Here is a 21,399-nt window from a genome sequence, read left to right as displayed (position 1 = left end):
TGCAGAGACATGAATTTTTTTCCTGCGCATAATAAAAAAGTAACTGCCCTTACCATTGCTTTGTTCTTGTTGAAGTTTCACAGCAAGATCAAATTTTGTAGTTTGGATCATTCAGTATAACATTTTGCACTGTTACTCATTACCCCCCCCCCCCCCCCCCGTGTATACTGCAAATTATACTCTTATCTCAGTAATTCCTTGTAGCACTGTGGAATGCAAGACTGCTTAGCCAATACGAAAGGCGCGAGCCCCTCAAGATGTGTTCAGTCACACACCGTCATCTGCTTTGTGTAAGCACACCATCCCGTCGACACATGCTCCACGGTAGGCGTGTTGACGTAACAAATGCTTTAGCGCTGTAACCACAAGCCGCATTTACATGAATCCAACAGGGGGGCTTCGCTTCATCTATGTTTTTTCGTGGCAGTTACTTGCAGCTTCCTTAGTGAACAGTAGGGGCAGACGCCCCTTCTAAATATGTTCACCCACTATGCATGGTCTGCTTGGCACCTAGCTGGCACCTCCTCGCCACTGTCATCTTGTAGTGTACTAGGGCAGAGTAGTAAATTAATGATGCAGTGAAAGGCGTTCAGGGAATTCAGCATCGTCAGCACATCACGAGCGCTAATGCTGCAGCACCATCTGGGAAGCGAAAATAAAATCACTTTTATGGCTCAACATCACCTTTGTAGTCGTGGCAGCGTCAAAAGGAACAGCTGATCTCAATAATAATGGCAAAACATACCTAATGCGTTGTCCTCAACATGAGATGAGAATACACAATGGCTAGTTTTACAATTTATTCTTCCTATCAGGGCGGAGACCAAGTAATAAGTGCGAAGTCAGATAGAATCAGACAGTCTGGCCCGTATGCGCGCTGCCTCATTGCTACGAGATCTCTTAATTACCACAAAAATTCACGGAATGCGACGTGCATATGCAGAAGGCCTAACAGATGACATAACATTGTGCTGTGTCATGTACCGATTGACGAAGCTAAAGCTCACTAGTACTGCCAATATTCAGACAGTTACACCCAGCACTATATTCTGCTGCACAAAGATATTTTCTGTGTACACCTCATGCCTTCAACAGTGCTGCAAGTTACTTGTGAGATAGAGTATAATCATGCAAGCTATGCTTCACCATACAGTAAACAACGAAGACGGGCACATGTAATAGCTGGCACACTTTGGACACCGCTTAAGGCAAGAGGCCTAGAAGAAGGCAACTTGGCGTTATTTTACAGCACAGCTCTTAAGTGCCTGTTCCTGCGGCGAGCGTCGGCGTAACCGAGCGAACGAGCACAGCGAAGGATGAAAGAGCATATGCAGGGCACAGCAGCGGACAAAAGATAAGAGGAGGAAAGCACGAGAAGAAAAGCGTAGTGCGGCGATGACGGCTGAGAGATGGCACCAGAGTAGCGCACGTCGTCTGGGAGGTCTGTTTATGGCAGCTGTTGTGAATTGCACCCACACATCACCCACGTGCTGCCTCTTGCGATCTCCAGATTAGCGAAGCAGTCACGCCACACTTATTGTGCGCTCCAGATTTCCGGATACTTCAGATTGTCTGCGCAAGCTAATCGCGAAATAAAAACACGTATAGAGCTGCGCTCAAATTTTGCATTAGGAGTATCGTAATCGTCAATGATTTTTTTTTTCTAAATAACCAGACAAGTAACAGTACCAAGTGTTACTGGGGGCAAGCTCCACCACTGGAAAAGTTGGCGTCACCATCGGCATGACGTGGCACGAGGGATCGCGTGGGCACGGCGGCTGCGTCGGCTGCTTTGAAAGCGCCGAAGCGAACTGAAAACAAAAGTTGAAAGTCCCACCTGCGCTGCGGTTCCGATTAAGTGGTGAAGTTTTCCCACCTTGGGTATCTGCTTGACAGCATCTGAAAGCACTATATTAGGTAGTGTCTTTTAGAGGCGTGCAGCACGGTAGGCTACAGCTCGGTGCCGCAGTGTCGGATGTACGGAACAGAGCCTGGTGTCAGCCTTGTTCTCATGTAGCCACAGGACAAGAAGCTGCGTGAAGCTTGGCTCGCAAAACATGCAACCGGCAAACGGCCATCGGCTGCAACTCAGGTATGCAGCAAGCACAGACGTGAGGAAGATTTCTGCTATGGCGTCAGGACTGCGATGTTCGGTGAGTAGCAGAAAACGCGCACTGAGACGCTCGCCCACACCGACTGCCCAGCTAATGTAATGACGCTTTTGGCCTACAAACATGTTGATGCTAGATTCTGGCAAGTTCACTGGAATGGAAAGGGAGTGGTAAGAAGCACATTAAGAAAAGACATGGCAGATGGTCATGTTTGTGTTATGAATGAATGTACTGGATTATGAAAAAGAAGCGGTGGGAAATCACATGCCGAGAAGACCAATAAACATACAGTGCGACGCAACTTGAGAAATAATATTGAAACATCCAAGAATTTAGAAAAAAGAAAAAAGAAAGAATGAATCGTTGCGACGGCACATCACGGTCGTCGTAGGCGTCGAAGTCTCTATATTTTTGAACAGCTCTGATAGCGCCCACGCAATGATGGTTACTTGTGAACTGTCAAATGCTCATATGCTGCGACCTAAAGCTCATGGCACGGTGCGAAAACGCGCTCGCAGCGAAAGCAAAACAATGTGTGCGAACATGCATGCAGACACGCAGTCGTTCGCTGCGAACCTGCACGATCGCTGCCTTGAGGCTTCATTCTGTTATGCTCCATTCTGTTATACAGACAGCCCCCTATAAGAACATATTTCACATTGTTTACTCTCAGCGTTTGCCTACCTTTCACGCAAGAAGCCGGTTCGGGAGACTCCGTCGCGGCGACCGCACGCAGTTGCGTTCACTATACCTATTCAGTAAAGAGATAGCGTCTGTAAATGATTCTGCGCTTTCAGTTTGCCCAAGATTATTATTTTGACAGTAAAAAGCTTCCCTCCTTTTGAGAGCACTTACAGAAATCTCCAGGAGAGCTGCCGCATGGTGTTTTTATTAAGCGCCGTAAGCGAAACCTACGAGGAGCGCAGCGCATGATCCCTCAAGCTGAAACCGCATGGCGCTCCCGAAAAACGCGACGCGCGGCAAACACCCCTGTTGCCACCGACGCGCGAGCACCCGTACGAAAAAAAGGAGCAGCGCTTTCACGCCGCATTTTCCAGGTTGCCAGACAACCTAACTCCCAACAACATGAATTGTTTTTTTTTTTTTTACTCCATATAGTATATACCCTTAAACTTGCAGAACATTACAATAAAAACAGTCCTCGGGTAATTAGACAGCGACATTTTTTCCGAGTGTATTTATCAAGCTTCATTTCAAACAGCAAGATTGTAGAACTGTGTGCGAAACTGCGACTATGTACATTCCGCATCGCGGTCGCACGTGTTTCCTTCGACGCGCGGGCCAGTTCTGCCGAAAAAAGAAAATATGCCAAAGAAGTTCCTTTGAGATGTGTAAAGCCCCTTGAGATGCGCAGAGAGCAGGGCCATCTGGTGGCAAAACCAAAATGCCACGTGACCGAACGCCACGTGACTTACCTGAACTCTTATTGGCAGACGCACCGTGCGAGGCGTTTTTTTCTACTCCGAGCAGCAGCACGTGGCGGCGTGATTTCGTGATGGATCGCGCTGAGCACGCATCAAAATGATGCGCGCGTCCCACCATCTGCGCGTCAATCGCGCCTGAAATCGCAAGATGCAGTTCCGCCTTACTACTATGCAAGAGAGGCACTTCCGACAGGTGGCGACTCCGCAATCCTTGCCCCTAACAGAGAAAATCTGAACCATAAAATACTATCTTGGTGTGAAATTTGAGCAATAAAGCAGCGTAAGCGCAAAATATATATATTTTTTTACAATGTGCAGGGAAAAACACACATCTTTGTATATGCTTACAACCAATTTAAGATATCACAACTACCTTGAAGTTATTGGATGTAACTTCGCCTTAAAGAGGTTTGCCTGTAAGTATATGGCTACCAACTGAACTATGGCACAAGGGTATAAGACTAACAGATATGCAGGGTATGTAGACTATGTTGATAAACAAATGCCTCACTGGACAGGTGTTTATCTCAGTGAAGTAGAAGTGTTCAAGTTGTATTAGATTTATTACCAGCCAGGTGTTCCTTGCAAGCGTGGACTCTGCTGCACAGAATGGAGCCTTAAATAGCCAGTTGTCATGATGTGTGGTGGTACAGTGTTTATCGACCAGATGAAGACAACACAGAGTGGCGGCAGAAATACTCCCAACAAGACTTGTCAAAGACGAAAACAATGTGTAGCTGTTGTGCGAGGCAAAGAGACTCTTCGCCAACGACCAAGTTCCACAGCAAGGCAAAGGGAAGGACAAATAAGAGGTTCTGAGGAGGACGAGATCATAGGAGACGTGGCGAGACAGAGACGATGGTATCCAGGGCGCAGGAGTAGCGGCCTGCCGTGTTCGTGGCCCAAGGCCACTGCAGGCACAGACGTCAGGCACAGACGTCACATCAACCTCCATCCTGCAGCCCGCAGCTGCCGAACGTCACAAGGGCATCCAACCAAGGTTGATTCAGTGTCCGCAGCGCCGTTCCCAAATCACGGTTGACAAATGCTGAAATTGCATCTAGCCGCGGTTTCAATCGTAGCACTTCTTCAGTGCCAACTTGGTGCTACCCCATCGTCAGCCGTCGCCGTCTGCTCTTCAGCCCATCTTTTAGGGTCCATGCCATTGGTCCACGCCATTGCTCCATGACCCAGTGAAACTCAACTTAAATGTACTGCCCTTCCGAGCTATGCTCTCAAGCTCCGCTATATATTTTGGTTTTCCGTGTTTTGTACTTCATTGTTAGAGTAATCTTTCTTCCCGTTCTTTAAATACATGGTGTTTGTTGTTCGTGCACAAACGGCCTCATTTCTCCTGATGGCCCTTGCATTATTATTTTCTTTAATTTAACACGAAGTTGCTTAGCTTCGTGACACCGGTGCATGTAAGTTGTGATATGACCAAACTTCTGCCGGTTAGGTTTGTTCATTGCCATTTGTTGGTTTAGCAGGAACAACTTTACCTTAGGGGCGTGCAAATATTCGAATACTATATGCCATCGAATACTATATACTAATGCAATCTAATACTATATTTTTCATATTCGGATTCTCATCGAAAAGTAGGGATTTTAAAATTTGCAAATATTTTGTTGGATACGAGTATTCAAAATGTGGTATCGCAAAGCTCTGAGTCATGTCTCCGACCTCTCAGTCAACGTTTTGGATTTTTAAGGGGTAGGTGCAACGTGCCTCTACCGATCATGTGACCATGTAGCATGACGTCACGGAGCTCCTTATATACACCTGCTGTGTTTATTAAAAACAGTTCCTGCCCAACTTGCAGCCCGGTATGATTACACCTACGAGTGCTCTGCGCAAACATGCCCCTTTGTTCGTCAAACGGCGCCTACAACGTCATGGGTCGCGATAGAAATCATCTCCTTTTGAGGGGGGGGGGGGAAGATCAGGCACACTGTCAGATACCGGCTGATGTGTGATGTGCCCAGTCAACATGCTTCACTCCTTGAACCCACTCAGGAGTGTGTAGCTGAACAAAGTTCAGTACAGGCACCTTCACAACAAATGGCTGAAGTGTGCAGGTCCCATGCTTCGCTCCTTAAGTTCCCTCGAGAGTGTGTAACTGAGCAGACTGGCTCAGTCGAGGTACCTTCACAACAAATCGCTGAAGTGCACAGCCCCAATGCATCGTCTTCAATCATGCCTGATGGGCTTTTATCTGAGCTGTCATGCTCCACTACTTCACATACGGAACATTGTTCATTCTCAAACTTTGCGGAAGAGCGCTTAGATGAGCCCCAAGGCTCAAACTCTGCTGATGTCTCCGAGTCTGTTAAGGCTCCAGCAGTGAAGATAAGTTCGTCCGTACGTCCTGCATGCTCTCCTCCCAAATGTAGCCTAAAGTGACCGGCTCGTTTTAAGGACTATATACCTTAATATATGTATATACCTTTCTTGCATATATCATTATTTTACAATAACCTGCAATACCTCTATGTTTTTCTTTTATAATCCAGTGTGCGAGGGAGCACCATGTGATGTCTCCCTGAATACCATATTTCTTATACATGCTTGTTAAATTCTACTTAAACGGGTCATATGCGTACTCATTGCCTTACTTCATGTACAAGTTATAGCCTGAATTCTGTTCAGGGCATCGCACAATGTGAAATCATCCCACCATAGTAATAAATAATGAATTTTCTCCTGCAGTCATGCCTGTGATAACCATTGTATAAGGCTGCTATTTTTATATTGCACAAATGTCTACAACGGTCTTAATAGCTGTGCATCAAATCGTTACTTTGCACCATAGCAGTCAATTGTATTTTTACTAGTCAATCTTACGCATGTCTTATTGCATGCCAAAACTGTTCAGTGCCTTCGCACTGTATAACGATCATATTCCCAATGCAACTGTGCCATTAATTCTGTATCATTCGGTCATGTACTCTTGTATTATACGCATACAATCCTACGTCTCTCCTTTCTTTCTAGGAGGAGATGATGTGGTGTCACAAATCTCTGAGTCAAGTCTCTGATCTTTCAGTCAATCATGACTTATTATGAAATAGCCCATAGGTATCGCTTGAGGCGTCACGCGCTCCCACCACTGGCCAAGCAACTCAATAAAATGCAAGAGGTCGCGTTTCGGCGACTTCAGACAAACACATACCCAAACCCAAAGTACATAAACAAAATGATGAGGTGTCCTCCAGCGGTTCGAATTTGAGGCCCTTCCCATGCAGTTTTAACTTTCTTCAACTGGGCGGCGATATGTCCACTCATTACGGAGTAATCAGCCCCTGTGTCCACTAAGGCGGTAACTGCGTGACTGTGGAGAAGCACGCCGACGTCGGCGGTTCTTTGTCTGGCGTTGCAGTTAGGTCTCGGCGTCGGATCGCGGCTGTGTCGTGTGGAACTGAAGCTGGAACGGCGCGTCGTCAGGTCGTCTTTCGTCGTCGTATTCTTTGCTTCCAGACTTCGTCGGGACGGCGGCGTGTCGTTGTGTCGTCAAGGTAGTTTCTTCGGTGTCTTCGTCGGCGGTGGAGGATCTTCGTCAGTTCGACGAACAGCAACCGCACCTCATTCGGTTGCTGCTTTTAGTTTTCCGGATACGGGCTCGCTGACCGGCCCCGGGCTGGGCCAGTGTATGGTCGGCGCTGCGGCGACAGGTAGCGGCCTGGTGATGGTGAACGCGACGGTCGTCGAGAGCTCCACTGAGTAGCGCCGAGGTATTCGGCGATATCGCGAGGGCGTTCACCTTGCTGCGGGCGCGGAGCGTTCACGGCGTAACCTCGCAGTCCCATCTCCCAGTATGGACATCATCAGTGTACGTGACCCGCTTCTCCGCAGTGGTAGCAGAGCGGGTGGTGGTCAGGAGCGCGCCAAATGTCCGTCTTCCTCGCGTAGGTGCGCTGGGCGACGGGTGGTCGTGCTGGCGGCGCAGCGGCAGACAGGAATTGCGGCATTACGGGGCCCTGGCACGGTCGTGGAGGGGGACCCTGACGGCGGGCGATGGCGGCGTAGGTCATCGCTTGCGGCTGAGGTTGCGGCGATTCAGGGGTTACGCCGAGTTGTTGTTGGAGCTGCTCACGTACGGCGTTGGCAATCGAAGCCACTTAAGGCTGTGATGAGAACAGCTTCTCCCGCACGACAGCTCGGATAGTCTCGCGTAGGTCATCGGTGGCCAGTGACTGTACTTCAGCGTAGTTTGTAGAGTTCGTGCGGCGGTCGAATTGCCGGTTTCGCATCTCGAGTGTCTTCTCGATGCTGGTGGCCTCGCGAAGAAACTCGTTGACGGTCTTCGGTGGGCTTCGTACCATTCCAGCAAAAGTTCCTCCTTCACACCACGCATGAGCAGGCGGACTTTCTTCTCCTCGGGCATATCAGGGTCAGCGTGGCGGAAGAGACGGCTCATTTCCTCCGTGAAGATCGCGGTTCTCTCATTAGGTAGCTGCACCCGGGTTTCTAATAGCGCTTGGGCTCGTTCTCGGCGCATGACGCTTGCAAATGTCTGCAGGAAGCAGCTACGGAAAAGTTCCCAGGTCGTTAAGGTGGCTTCTCGGTTCTCGAACCACGTCCTGGCCGCGTCTTCCAATGCGAAGAAGACATGTCGCAGTTTGTCGTCGCTGTTCCAGTGGTTAAACGCAGCGACTCTCTCATACGTCTCAAGCCAGCTTTCTGGGTCCTCACACCTCCACCAGATGTCACGTGGTAGTGACGGTGAAGAAAGCAGCAATACTGTGGAATACAAAACTAGCTTTTATTGGGCGAACCAGTGCCCACAAAAACAGGCTACACTTATAGCACAACGATAGCGGCGAACACGGTCGGCGATCGTCGGAAATCTGATCAGCGGGTCAAGCGCGTCGGCTTTTATAGATCGGTCGTCGAATGTTCCAGATTAACCGATTGGACCCGCGTGTCTTCCACAAAGTTCTACACTATTCGCATCGCGCATACATGCAATCAGATTACACAAGTTGCGGTGAAAGACAGTGGACGGAACCATCGATAACATTCCAGAAACTTCTTTTACATGCAGGTGCGTCCTGCGCTGCGCGATAACATTTGTTAGGTGGCCAAACGTGGTCGCCCGATAAAGATAAGTACATGTGTCAATATCGTCCAAGTAAACACAAACTCCCGGCAAGCCGCTCAAGGTAGTCTCTATAAGCTGCTGGAAAATTGCTGGGGAGGCTGAAACACCAAATGGAAGCCTGTTTACCTTGTACAGCACTTTTGTAGTGTTTACTGTGAGAATCTGTGCTGTTGCTGGAGTAACATGAAGTTGAGTGTAAGCTTGAGCCAAGTCCAATGTGCTGAAAACCCGGCCACCTTTCAAAGTGCTGAACACTTCCTCTGTTGTGGGCAGGGGGTATGAAGCCTTTTTTCGCAGCCTCATTCACTGTACTGAGGTAGTCACCACAGGCGCACAAGCTTCCGTCTTTTTTCTGCACCCATACTAGCGGTGTAGCCCAGTCTGAGTGTTGGACTGGCTCCCAAATACCATCTTCTACGTACTTGTCAATCTGTGCCTCTGTTGATGCGCGCATGGCAAAGGGCACAGGCTGCACCCGTCCGCATCCAAAGACCGTAACCCGAACTCATCGCGGACACAACACTTACATGTAGTAAAATATGACGTATTCATTACATGAAAGGCACCAGAGATCTGAACCCATTCACTCCCAAACAAGCGGTGTGACATGCTTCTACGACCAGCAGCCACAGCACATCACCTGTGCTTGCGACCAAAATACAGTATGCTGCCCTTCACTGAAAGCTCCAATGTGCACAAGTAATATGTGATTTGACGTAAAGTTGCATCCACAAGTTGTAATATCATCATCAGCAACAGCAGCAACCTATTTTATGTCCACTGCAGGACGAAGGCCTCTCCTTGTTATCTCCAATTAACTCTGCCCTGCACCACCCGATTCCAACTGGCACCTGCGAATTTCTTAATTTCATCACCCCATCTAGTCTTCTGCCGTCCTCGACTGCGCTTCCCTTCTCTTGGCACCCATTCTGTAACCCTAATTATCCACCAGTTATCTAACCTACACATTACATGTACTGCCAAGCTCCATTTATTTCTCTTAATGTCAATTAGAATATCGGCTATACCAGTTTGCTCTCTGATCCAAACTGCTCTTTCTGTCTCTTAAAGGGAAGCTGAAGGGTTTTCCAGAAAAAAATGAGTGAAGAGCTGTGCGTAATGGTTTTCAACCCTCCGAATTCGAATATCGTATTGAAATTGAGCGAAAGAAAGCGCAAACAGATCTTATTTCGACGAAAAGTGCAGCAGCAGACTTGGGGTGTGCACCTCGTTTCCGCCTGTGATTGGTTGGGCGCTTCGTGATGTCAACAATGGTGTTCGTCCAGACCGACCGTTGCCGCTACACATGAAGCAGGGTGCAGGTGGTTTGGCGCTGTTGTTTTGCCGAGACGGTAATAGTAAATTTCAAGAGCTTGAGTTTCTCTGAGGAGTTTGGCATTGCTCCCTACATGTACGAGCCGATTGCGAGGAGTCGGCCTCTCCAAGAAGCAAAAGATGCTGGTAGCAAGCAGTGCTTTCGACGGGAACGAAAGCAAAGTGTTAGCATCTCTTCGTGTTAGAAATGTTCTTTGATGAGTGTGTTTTTTGCAAAGCCGCATTCAGCGATCCAGTGAGATCGTTTCTCCGCAAACAACTGCACTGTTACGTTCCTGCATGCCTCCTCATGGAACTTAAGTGGGGATGCGATCGTCGGCATTCATGCGCTGCCCCAAAGCTGTCTGCAATCTACACAGACGGTTTACATGTGGAAAAAGTTTTCCGGCTCTTGTAGCATGTGTAGTGGCCTTCATCAGCGCGCCATCCGCACGCTACTCGTAACTGGAGCCGTAAAGGCGGTGAATTCCGTTAGCTACATGAGACGGCTGGTTTCTCTCTGTGCGTGAGAGGAGGAGAAGCGCAGCATCCTGGCGTGCTTCAAACACATACAAACTTTACACTTGCACTGCGTTATGGTAGCTGCATGTATGCTGTTTCACAACACACATGCGAATAGAAAATTAACAACATTTCGCGATGAAACCTGCGCCAAGGGTGGGAGATAAACATGCTCCTTCCGTTCAGCGTGCTAACACGAAGGAAATAGCAGTAAATCAAAATCGAGGTTTGGACAAGTTCGTGTATTCATAAGGCCTTCCAAGGTCAGTTACCATTCGTCCACCCACACCCGTCCTGTCTTTGTGTGTTTGTTGCCCCGACCTTTTCGCGCTGTGTTTAGAAAGCCTGCTAGCAGCAACTCATACTCTCACTCATTCACGCATTATTGATAAACTCTGGTAGTAATGGTCGTCACAGAAGTGGTTAGAGCAGCACTGTTGTTCTTGAGCGCTTGAAATTCTTTCGATTCACAGCAGCCTCCCACTTAGCTGGAAGCTTCTTGTCTTGCAGGAAGTAATGGAACATCGGAACATCATCGCGGTCGCTGGTGTTCGTGCAACCGTAGATGCACAGAACGCTGGCATGATCGGCCCACCACTTCAACTAATGCTGCGCACGTCAACTACCACTCAACATACACACAAACAAAGGAATGCAGGGTCAAGCGAAGCAGATTACGACGACATGCACGCAGTATACATACATGATAATGGTATACATGTACTGCCTCCTTTTAATGTTGACACTGAAAGACCTCCTATTACTGATTTACAGATTGACGAGCAAGGTGTTCTAAATCTGCTATTACATATTGACATTAAGAAAAGCCAAGGTCCAGATCGTATCCCTAATGAGTTTTTATATAGGTACGCTGAATGGATATCTAAATACTTGTCCAAAATTTTTCAGTCATCTTTTAGTAGCGGATGCTTTCCAACTGATTGGAAGCGAGCAAAAGTTATACCGGTTCATAAAAGCGGAAATAATTCTGTTAGTAATTATCGCCCGATCTCGCTCACTAGTACAGTTTCGAAGTTACTTGAACACATCATATCCAAACACCTGCTCAGCTATCTCGACCAGCATGATATCCTGTATTATCGTCAGCATGGCTTCCGAAAGGGGCTGTCCACGATTACCCAACTGATAGAAATAGTTCATGACCTCGCAGAAACAATAAATTCACGTGGTCAAACAGACATTATCTACCTTGACTTCGCAAAAGCATTCGACAAAGTTTCGCACCAAAAATTGTTATATAAGATTAATGCGGTCTTTAAAAATCAAACACTCACACAATGGTTTTCTGCGTATATATCCTCCCGTGAACAGTGTGTAACTGTTAGAGGTTGTCAGTCAAACATACTTCCCGTTGCTTCTGGTGTACCGCAAGGTAGCGTCTTAGGCCCACTCCTATTTTTGATCTTTATTAATGATTTACAAAGTAACATTGATGTTCCATTAAGACTTTTTGCTGACGACTGTGTGATGTACAGTACCGTAAATACAGTTGATGATCAGATTAAATTAAATTCAAACCTGCAAAGAATAGTGAAATGGTGTAACGACTGGCAGATGGAGTTAAACTTTAAAAAGTGTGTTCATGTCAGTAACTAGAAAGAAAAATGTTCTTGATTACAATTATCAAATCAACGGTTACCGTATTTACCCGCGTATAACCCGCCCCTGCGTATAACCCGCACCCCTAACTTTGAAGGCAAAGACTGCTGCAACGCGGTGCTCCCCAGACGACCCCACACAGAATCGACTCCTGCAACGCACGGAAGTGACGTCACTAAATGTCAACGTCACATGCACGCGTATTTCCGTTTTTCGAGGGCGCGTGGTTTGATTGTTTGTTCGCACGTGACATTCAGTACGCATCCCGTCAGCCGCGCTTGCGGGTCGTGCTTTTCTGCTGCCGCTGGTGCTGGACCCAAGGCCTGGTTCTGCTGCATTCTCGCAAGCCTTTGACATCATCCTTTTATATGCGCGAAAGCTGCTTTGCAGGGTTATCTTATATTTGCTAGCGTTATATATATCTATTCTAATAAGTATTTTGATGGTATTTTGATTGTGTTAGTCGCGTATTTGCCGATCTTGCTGTCCTTGTTCGCGACCTCTTGCTTTGTTCAACCCTAGCGCGGATTTCCCTGATTCAACGTATATATAGTGCTGACTAGAAGGTAGCATCCTTTCGTTTGTGAAAAAGCTCAGATTTATTTTCTCGCAGTCTTTCTTTTTCTTCTAGGTGTCATTTTAGATTGCACTGCTTGCAACATGACACGTGTTTTGGTTGCCGGTGACTCGATGGTGAAATACGCGGACCAGTATTTCCCATCGCGTCGTAGTTTGTCAGTCAGTGTTGCCGCGCATAGAGGAGTAAGGATTGAGCATTTGCTGTCAATGATTGCTGACAAGCTAGCTGGTTTTGATGTTGTCATTGTGCACGTTGGCACTAACAACACTGTTGACAGTGTCAGCGTGTGCATGGACAAGTATCGCCAGCTCGCTCAGGGGATCATTGAGAGAAATCCCATGGTGCATGTAGCTTTTTCTGCCATTCTTCCTCGGGGGCAGAATCAGTACAGCTCATGGGAAGCTCAGTCCTCATGGTTGCATGACCTGAATGGTAACTACAAAAGGATTAACAGTGCCCTGATGCAGTACTGCCACGAGTGCGGCTACACATTCCTGGGTGGTCTCGTGGACAACTGGCCCAGTTGCCTGAGCAGAGATGGTGTCCACCCGAGCCGCTTTGGTAACAAGGTGCTGGCAGACTTCCTGTACCAGGGGGCCTGCACCCTGTCCATCCATCTGGAGAGAAGCCGCATCCAGCAGTCCTACAAGGAGACCCAGGCACCTTCTTCATGGACCAGTTGGACTCGGCAGGACAGCATCCCTGCCATCTCCGAGGCTGACTTTCCCCCGCTTGGTTTGCATATTTTAATTTCTTCGCATGCAGCAAGTGGACCTTCCACAGCACCAGCTCCTGTCTGGAAAGCCAGCACTGCTCCTTTGCAGAGGCACGGCACCAACCAGCCTACCAGAACCCTTCAAGGTGCTGGATTTTCACTTGTTGGCGGTGTCCGTGTCCGTTGCAAGGGAAGCAAGGCTTGGTTCACCTGGGACAGCCTGCCTTCCCCCACTTTCCATGGCACAAGTGTACCAAGTAGGGGAAAAGCCGAGGGGAGGTCTGCTGAGCCAATGATCCCTGGTCGAGGTGCAAGCACCACTTGTGTCTGGAAAACTAGGAGAGCCACACAAAAGCATGAGAGTGCTCCTGTTGTGTGCTCACCTGTGGGGGAAGGAGAGGCCAGTGCTCAAGAAGCAGCTGTGCCAGAGGCTGTCTCCCACTGTGGCGACAGGGAGTGGAAAGTGGTAGTATCGAGGAGGAGGCGGAAGGCTGCAGCACTGCACAAGCAAGAATGGAGCTGTGACCTGGCTGCAGACAGGAAAGGCAAAGTTCTTGCTGTGACAGCTGCCAAGTTCTTGAAGTTCGCTTCACCTTTGAAAGCAGTTGTTAGCCAGAAACAGACATGCATTAACAGTATAAAGTCTGAGTCTGCTCCTTCTGCTGTCTCTGGTAGCAAGCTTGAAGGACAAGCCAGTGCCCCTCATGACGCCATTTGTGATAGTTTTGGCAAGGTGCAGCATGTGGCTAGCAGGCAGAATAAAGACTGCTTGGTAGTTGCTATGGCTGAGTGCAGACCTGTCATAAATGGTGTTCCAAATGAGGTCATTGTCTGCAAATGCTGTAGGTCAGAAACAATGCAAGACGGAGGGCAGATGACGAGCAATCCTGGCACAGAGGCTGGTGACCTTGACAAAGCTGCGTACATTGCTCCCACGCGACGTAGGTGTTGTGAGGCTGCTTTGACATCCAGCTGCAGGCCTGCCAGCTCTGATGCCCAGGCTGTTTGTGAAGGAGCTGGTGCTAACACAACCAGAGTTCCTAACACTGTCACTTTATTGCATGGTGGAGGCAGCAAAGTTTATTTAAATGCAACATTTGATAATTTTATTTCTTTCAGGCAAAGCTTTGATGAATGGTGCAGGGAGGGCAAGCACATAGTCACAATAAGTAGGTCTCATAGAAGTCCATTTGCAACAGAATCTAAAGAGTTTGAGTATATTAGGATTTCATATAGCTGTGTTCATGGTCGTGCTATAAAACCAAGAGGCACAGGAAAGCGACCCAAGCAAGCATACAATGGTACTGGTTGTGAAATGGCAGTTTCAGTAAGCCTGTGCAAATCACCTACTCTTCACTACAAAATAACCAAGCTGCAAGCTAAGCATAATCACGCCACGAAGTATTATGACTTGTATCCTCAAAGCAGGCTTCTAAACGATGCAGAGAAGGTAGAATTCTTTGATTTTGCCAAATGTAATATTGGCCCAAAGTATTTTAAAAGTTTGGTCGAACAGAAAACGGGCAAGAAATTAACTACAAAAGATGTTAACAATTACAAGCAAAGGTTTTCTATTCCTATTCGCAACGAGCAGGCTCACGGAGAAATGGTTTTGGAAAAAATAGACACCTTGTTAGCAAATAATCCAAACTGGGTCATTCACTATGAAAAGAATCAAAGTAATAACCTGCAATTTGTGTTACTTCAGACAACGCACATGCGTGAGATTTTGGAAAAGTACCCAGAGATTTTATTTATTGATGGAACATATAAAGTAAACATTGAAGGCTATATCTTGTACTCTATATTGGTTGAAGATGGTGGAGGTCGTGGGAGACCTGTGTGTTATGCCTTTTTGCAGAATGAAACGACTGAAATTGTGCAGGCTATGTTTGCCAAGTTTGCAGAGTTTAACCCGTTCATTGTATCTGCTTGCAGAGTAGTCATGATAGATAAAGACATGAACGAGCTACGCATTTTGACCAAGATTCTTCCTAATTCTGAAATTTTGTTGTGTACATGACATGTGCTGCAATGCTTTCAGCAAAAAGTCAATGAGAAAGCTAGACTGCAGCGTGATCAGTTACTCCCTCTGTTAAAAAAAATTGTTTATTCCTTCACTGTGCAGGACTACTTAGACAGGCTTGCTGAGCTCGAAGCTATGGCGTCTAAAGATTTTATTTCTTATTGCATGCAGAACTGGCACTCCTGTAAAGAAATGTGGGTACATGCATATCGGCAGAAACTTCCTACATTTGGTAATAACACGAATAATCGCATTGAGTGTCACAATCAAAAAATTAAAAGTTATCTCACTTCAAGCATGCATTTGGTTCAAGCAATAGAAGCGTTAGTAAGTTATATTGAGAAGGATTTCTTATCTCTAAAATTTTCCAAGTTTAAGGAAATGAAGCTGAACTTAAATGTAAATGATGTCAGTGAGCCATTTCAACTAGACTTGGCCCGTAATTGCACTTCTGAGGCCACAAGTAAAGTACTTGAGCAGTATAAACGGTTTAAAGAAGTAGGTTATTTGGTTACTTCCACTGGTAATTCTTATGTAGTGGCTTCAGCAAGTTCTGAGCACAGTGTTTCATTATGCCTGACGCGTTGCATGTGTTCTTTTTATAATCAGTACAGTTTGCCTTGTGCACACATTATAGCAGCTCGCCATTTTGCCAAGCAAGACCTTTTTGACAAAGCATGCATACCAGACAGGTGGTGTAAGGATCATTTCCTGAGTGACAGCTGCATGGTCTCAAGTGCCACACCAGTGGTGACAAGCAGCATTCAGCTGCTGCCATCTGTGAAGCTCGACACTGCTCAAGAAAAGTATTCTTACACCTACAAGAGGCTTTGTGAAATGTCCAAGACTGTGGCTAATGTATTATCTAATTGTGGTGAGAAGGAGCTAATGGAAAAACTTGCATCATGCGAGGCATTCTTCAGAAACTTAACCACCTTTCCTAGTAATCAAATTACAGTTAGCTTACAAGGTACACCAGCTCCATTACCCCAGTTGACTGCTACAAGCAGTTGCAGGCATTCGAATAGTACAAAATATAATGTACCTTTGGTAAAAGCAAGAAGAGGACGGCCAAAGAAAGTCAAAGCTGTTAAGCGTAAGTTTTTGCCATCGCAAAAGCAAATGGTAAGCCTTGCAATGGTGACAGCAGACATGTTAAATGTCTGCAAACGCTACTCTCTTTCAGATGCCGATTTAAATGCTTTAGTACAGGGCACCTCAATATCAGACAGCGTGATTAACGTAGCACAATACTTGATTCATAAAAAGTTTCCTCACTGGGATGGCTTTCAAGATGTGCTACTTGGCCATCGTTTACTATTTACTAAAGTAGAAAGCCCTTTTATTCAAATCTTGCATGTCCGAAATCCCGATCACTGGCTTACGGTAACCAATGCTGACGCTGATGAAAACACAGTCTTTGTATATGACTCAATTGACCAAGGTACTCCTTCTGATGCCATCAGGCAAATCTGTCACATGCTAAAATTGCAGTCACCAACGCTGACCATTTGCACTAAAGGGGCACAAAACCAGTGCAACACGCTTGACTGTGGCTTGTTTGCAATTGCAAATATGTATTATTTAGCATCAGATTGGAGACCAGAAAATTTAAACCTTAGTCAGAGTATGCTGCGCAGACATTTGCTGAAATGCATACAAAAAGGCAACATGGAAGATTTTCCACTCACAAGCTCCCCCACTACTCGTGTGCGGCCAAAAGATTGTATTTATGAGTTGCATTGTGTATGCAGGCAACCGCTGTATGGCAGAAAAGTACTGGACATTTCTTGTGCATACTGTTCAAAAACCTTTCACAGGGAATGCCTTCGCCTTTTACCAGATAATATGGATAAAAAAATAATTGTGTGCTCTAACTCATGTTTGGCTAGTGCCAAGGAAAAAATCCACACTTGCAGTACGTAGCATTTTTCTCTTTGTACGGCTTTAGCCAAACCTGACTATAACAAGCCAGCATAAAGTGAATTATCCTGTATATTGCACACACAAAACTTCCTGACTGATACTCATGCAAAACACTCACTTGTAACAGAGGCCTTTTTTTTCGTACTTTTTTTTAAAATACTGCCTAAATGTTAGAATACTCGGAAACATACCAGCAGTGTACTTCAAGCAAGCTCCTATCGAGTCTCTATTTTGAGTGACTGGCAAGCTGTTTAAGGCTAAAGATTGCTGTCTACTATGCATGGTTTTGTTTACAAAAATGCAGGTAACTCTGACTTAATTTTTCCACTGAGGACAACAAATTCATGTAGGACAAACACAATACAAAAGTTTGTTTCCTTTCGTTATAGGTGCATTTGGATTTGAAGAATTACCTGATATAATGAACCTATTTTTAGTGCATAGGCCAGTTATTATCGGGTTTCAGTGTATCACAAGCTACCAGTAAACACTGACACAAACCGGTGATGTGAAACTTTTATTGTTCCAGAGCCCCGTTAGCAATATGCCTGTATACTTCGATGCTGTTAAGAGGTTTATTTGTTAATTATCAATGCATTAACTTAGATCCATTAGCAGCTGTGCAACTGCTTTATGGTTACCTGCGGCATCGGGATTGCTTAGGCCCAACCACAAGGAACAAGTTTACAACATATTTTTGGCCGGCTATTTGATTTGACGTGGGCACAATTCAGCATCTAGAGCATCAACCCCAGCATCTCATCATTCTTGACGATGGCAGCTGGCGTCAACAATCCGTCAGGAATGTGTTTCTTGTGGTTGAAACTTTAATGTGGGCAGGTTCACTTTGTATTATTCAATTTGAAAACCTGATCAATCTGCTTCTAAGTAGTAGCAAGTATTTTGGATATTCAACTGTGTTACAAAATTTGCTTGCCATCGGTCTGGTACTGCTTTAGCAACCGAAATCTGTACTGACATTGCCCCATTACCTTCCCGTTGCCGCAAGTCTCTCGGCGGAGCCTGACCGCTACAGAGCGCGTTCTCGGGTGGCGGATAGAGAAAACTCTTGTCATGAAGCTGCGCTAAGCAGCTTCATGCAAGACAGGCACTTGTGCCCGCGGACCAACAGGCTAAGAAAATCCTCAACAGCAGCACTCGGGTTGTCACAGTGACATGTTCATCTCGGAGTGCAAGTTGCAGATTCTTTTTAATCCTTTGTACTTCACCTGCGTTTTTTTCCCTCTTGTACAGGTCCACTGATGTACCAGCTGCATGCATTCACACTACCATCGAGTCATCAGGAGCGTCTGTACCTCTATCTAAATATTACACTATTGTCTAAGGTGGAAAATGAGACTTGTATATTTTGCTGTAATGGTTCTGCCAATAAAAGATTGATTATACATATTTCTTTTCTTGCAAAGCTGGCATTGTGTATGTAACAGGCCAGTGCAGCATATAAGCTATAACTTTTTTTTTTGCAGATGCATAACGCTCACCTGCTATGAAACCAACTTGCACTGCATAGTTAATATGAAACACAGAAGATGATTGTGCACCATCTTGAGTGCCTTCACATTCTTATTTAGTAATATTTTGCATCAGCTATGCAGCACAACTTGGCTTCCATGTTGAAGAACAAACTAGCCTACACACGTTTCCTTTTGCACTAACTACGTTAAGTATGTGCCAATTAATTCCTAGGCGAGTCTTTTTAAATACTCCTCCTTGATCAGGTGCTTGTCACTGTCAAAATTGAGGCAAGGTATAGCTTTGTCTACAATTTTTATTGGTTATGAACACAAATGAACAGAGACAGCATTTAAAAAATTCATGCTAAAGGGCAGCACTCTATAACAACCCAACACTCAAGTCCAGATTACACTGTTTTGCAATAAACTTGAAAAACACAACACACATTTACTGTTCGGTTGTCTTTCACTGTTGCATGGGTGATCAAGTATTGGGCCCCTGTACCTAAAGAATTGTAACACAATTCAGTCATCCAAATTACATTTTTGCGTGCACTATGCATACATTTTTTTTTTCTAGAACACTTTCTGGGTATCCCATAGACATTTCGCTGCAAGACATGTGCATATTACATGGATGTCCAGTGAACGTCTAGAAAAGGGCATTTTGAATGTTACCTGAAAACAGCCTCAATATTATTTCAAAGTTATTCTTAGTCTGTTTGACTGAAAGAATACAGCACATTTTTATGGTGTACGACAGTGTAGCCCATCTAAATGTTACTTTAATGTAGCAGAGAAATCTGCGCTGATTAAAAGAGCTGTATAAAGGGAACCTGCTTCACTACATGAAATGGGTATGAAAAGGTGACATATCTGAGGGATAAAAATAATTTCAAGTTCACAATTGGTACAACTTGGTGTAGAGCACTCACCTAAATAAACCTTCCCATTCTTTGTTCACATACTGACTTCCACTACACTATAACACTGTTGAGCATGCAACAATTTTCAATTAAATAAGTAGCAAAGTGAAAGCTCATTTGTATTAAACATCTAGAGGAAAAGCTACAAAAAAATGTGGTGTGGAGAAAACACGTAAACATGCACAACTCAAGCATTTCGTGATTAAGCGACTAGAAATTTATGGCTTTTTATTATTTCGCTGCAGGCTGAGCTAACCAATAAAAACTAAGACTTACACAGCATGCTTTGCCACATTGAAATTCATATCACCCTGTTGTTTGGATACTTCAGGTCACGTGTAGCTGTTCTAGGTACTCTAAGGCTTCCACCATAAAATGAACCCGTATGGCTTAAAGTGCCTTTTCTCTGCACCAAGACAGAAATGTAAATAATCATGTGAAAGTTACTACACACTTCTTTCCTTGGCATTTCAGAGTTCGTAGAGCACACTTAACATACACGTAGCGCAAAAATTTATTCGTTGACTGCCCCACTAAACATCCTACCATGCTGCGGTGAAACTATGCACTTGACCCACCCCCTTTCCCCCGTGCCTAACCCCATAGGTCATGTGCAGAGTGTCACAGAATTCTGTTTCGAGGATTCTTTGCATGCGCTAATGTTTCTCCAGCCATTGAGCATAAGTAAATTAAAAAAAAACTAGACTAAAACATAGCACTGCTAACTGTATAAGTATGCAATAGGTTGTGATGATTGTGACATTTCTATGCATGTGTAATCTTGCACATACTCATTTATCAAAGTGACCTTCCTATAACTTGTACCTCCCACAAACTTGTGATTTCATGCACACAGTGACACAATCGTACACACTCAACCCACCTCCAAAGTGGGTGAAGTACATCCATAAGGCTATAAAGGAGTGTGTGACTGATGGTGGGATTGAATCCTTCTTCTAGCAAATGGCCCAATGTTCTAACCATCATCATCATCATCAGCCTGGTTACGCCCACTGCAGGGCAAAGGCTTCTCCCATACTCCCCAACAACCCCGGTCATGTACTAATTGTGGCCATGTCGTCCCTGCAAACTTCTTAATCTCATCCGTCCACCTAACTTTCTGCCGCCCCCTGCTACACTTCCCTTCCCTTGGAATCCATTCCATAGCCCTTAGTGACCATCGGTTATCTTCCCTCCTCATTACGTGTCCTGCCCATGCCCATTTCTTTTTCTTGATTTCAACTAAGATGTCATTAACTCGCGTTTGTTCCCTCACCCAATCTGCTCATTTCTTATCCCTTAACGTTACACCCATCATTCTTCTTTCCATAGCTCGTTGCGTCGTTCTCAATTTGAGTAGAACCCTTTTCGTAAGCCTCCAGATTTCTGCCCCGTAGGTGAGTACCGGTAAGACACAGCTATTATACACTTTTCTCTTGATGGATAATGGCAACCTGCTGTTCATGATCTGAGAATGCCTGCCAAACGCACCCCAGCCCATTCTTATTCTTCTGATTATTTCCGTCTCATGATCCGGATCCGCCGTCACTACCTGCCCTAAGTAGATGTATTCCCTTACCACTTCCAGTGCCTTGCTACCTATTGTAAATTGCTGTTCTCTTCCGAGACTGTTAA

General features: G+C 45.6%; 2 protein-coding genes across 6 annotated transcripts in view; one reads left to right on the top strand and one right to left on the bottom strand.

The window, feature by feature from the left end:
• Window positions 1-21,399, bottom strand: part of PolQ (DNA polymerase theta) — a 292,782-nt gene that overhangs the window by 149,659 nt on the left and 121,724 nt on the right. The gene's annotated exons all lie outside the window — the stretch shown is intronic.
• LOC126535302 (uncharacterized) lies at window positions 12,231-18,769 on the top strand. 5 transcript variants are annotated; one of them, XR_008613396.1, is made up of 3 exons: window positions 13,341-13,431; window positions 16,126-16,243; window positions 18,618-18,769. XR_008613396.1 is itself a non-coding variant. In XM_055073102.2 (2 exons), exons 1-2 carry the CDS (start codon window positions 13,234-13,236, stop codon window positions 15,432-15,434), a joined length of 2,112 nt encoding a protein of 703 aa, XP_054929077.1. In that variant the 5' UTR covers window positions 12,231-13,233; the 3' UTR covers window positions 15,435-15,602. The 5 variants fall into 5 exon arrangements, 1 of the variants encoding a protein (XP_054929077.1); XR_008613397.1 differs by lacking the exon at window positions 16,126-16,243 and adding an exon at window positions 15,609-15,669 and having other exon boundaries at window positions 13,344-13,431; XM_055073102.2 differs by lacking the exons at window positions 16,126-16,243; window positions 18,618-18,769 and adding an exon at window positions 13,521-15,602 and having other exon boundaries at window positions 12,231-13,431.

Source organism: Dermacentor andersoni, chromosome 7, assembly GCF_023375885.2.
Source record: "Dermacentor andersoni chromosome 7, qqDerAnde1_hic_scaffold, whole genome shotgun sequence".
Lineage (NCBI taxonomy): Eukaryota > Metazoa > Arthropoda > Arachnida > Ixodida > Ixodidae > Dermacentor > Dermacentor andersoni.
The sequence above is the reverse complement of the archived record's forward strand: the minus strand, read 5'-3'. Positions and strand labels throughout refer to the sequence as shown.

Excerpts from the sequence above, each read along its gene's own strand:
- LOC126535302 (XM_055073102.2), top strand. The coding sequence starts at position 13,234 with ATGGTGTCCACCCGAGCCGCTTTGGTAACAAGGTGCTGGCAGACTTCC. Across the intron at positions 13,432-13,520 it reads GGCTGACTTTCCCCCGCTTG|AGGCACGGCACCAACCAGCC; the intron begins GTTTGCATATTT and ends GCTCCTTTGCAG.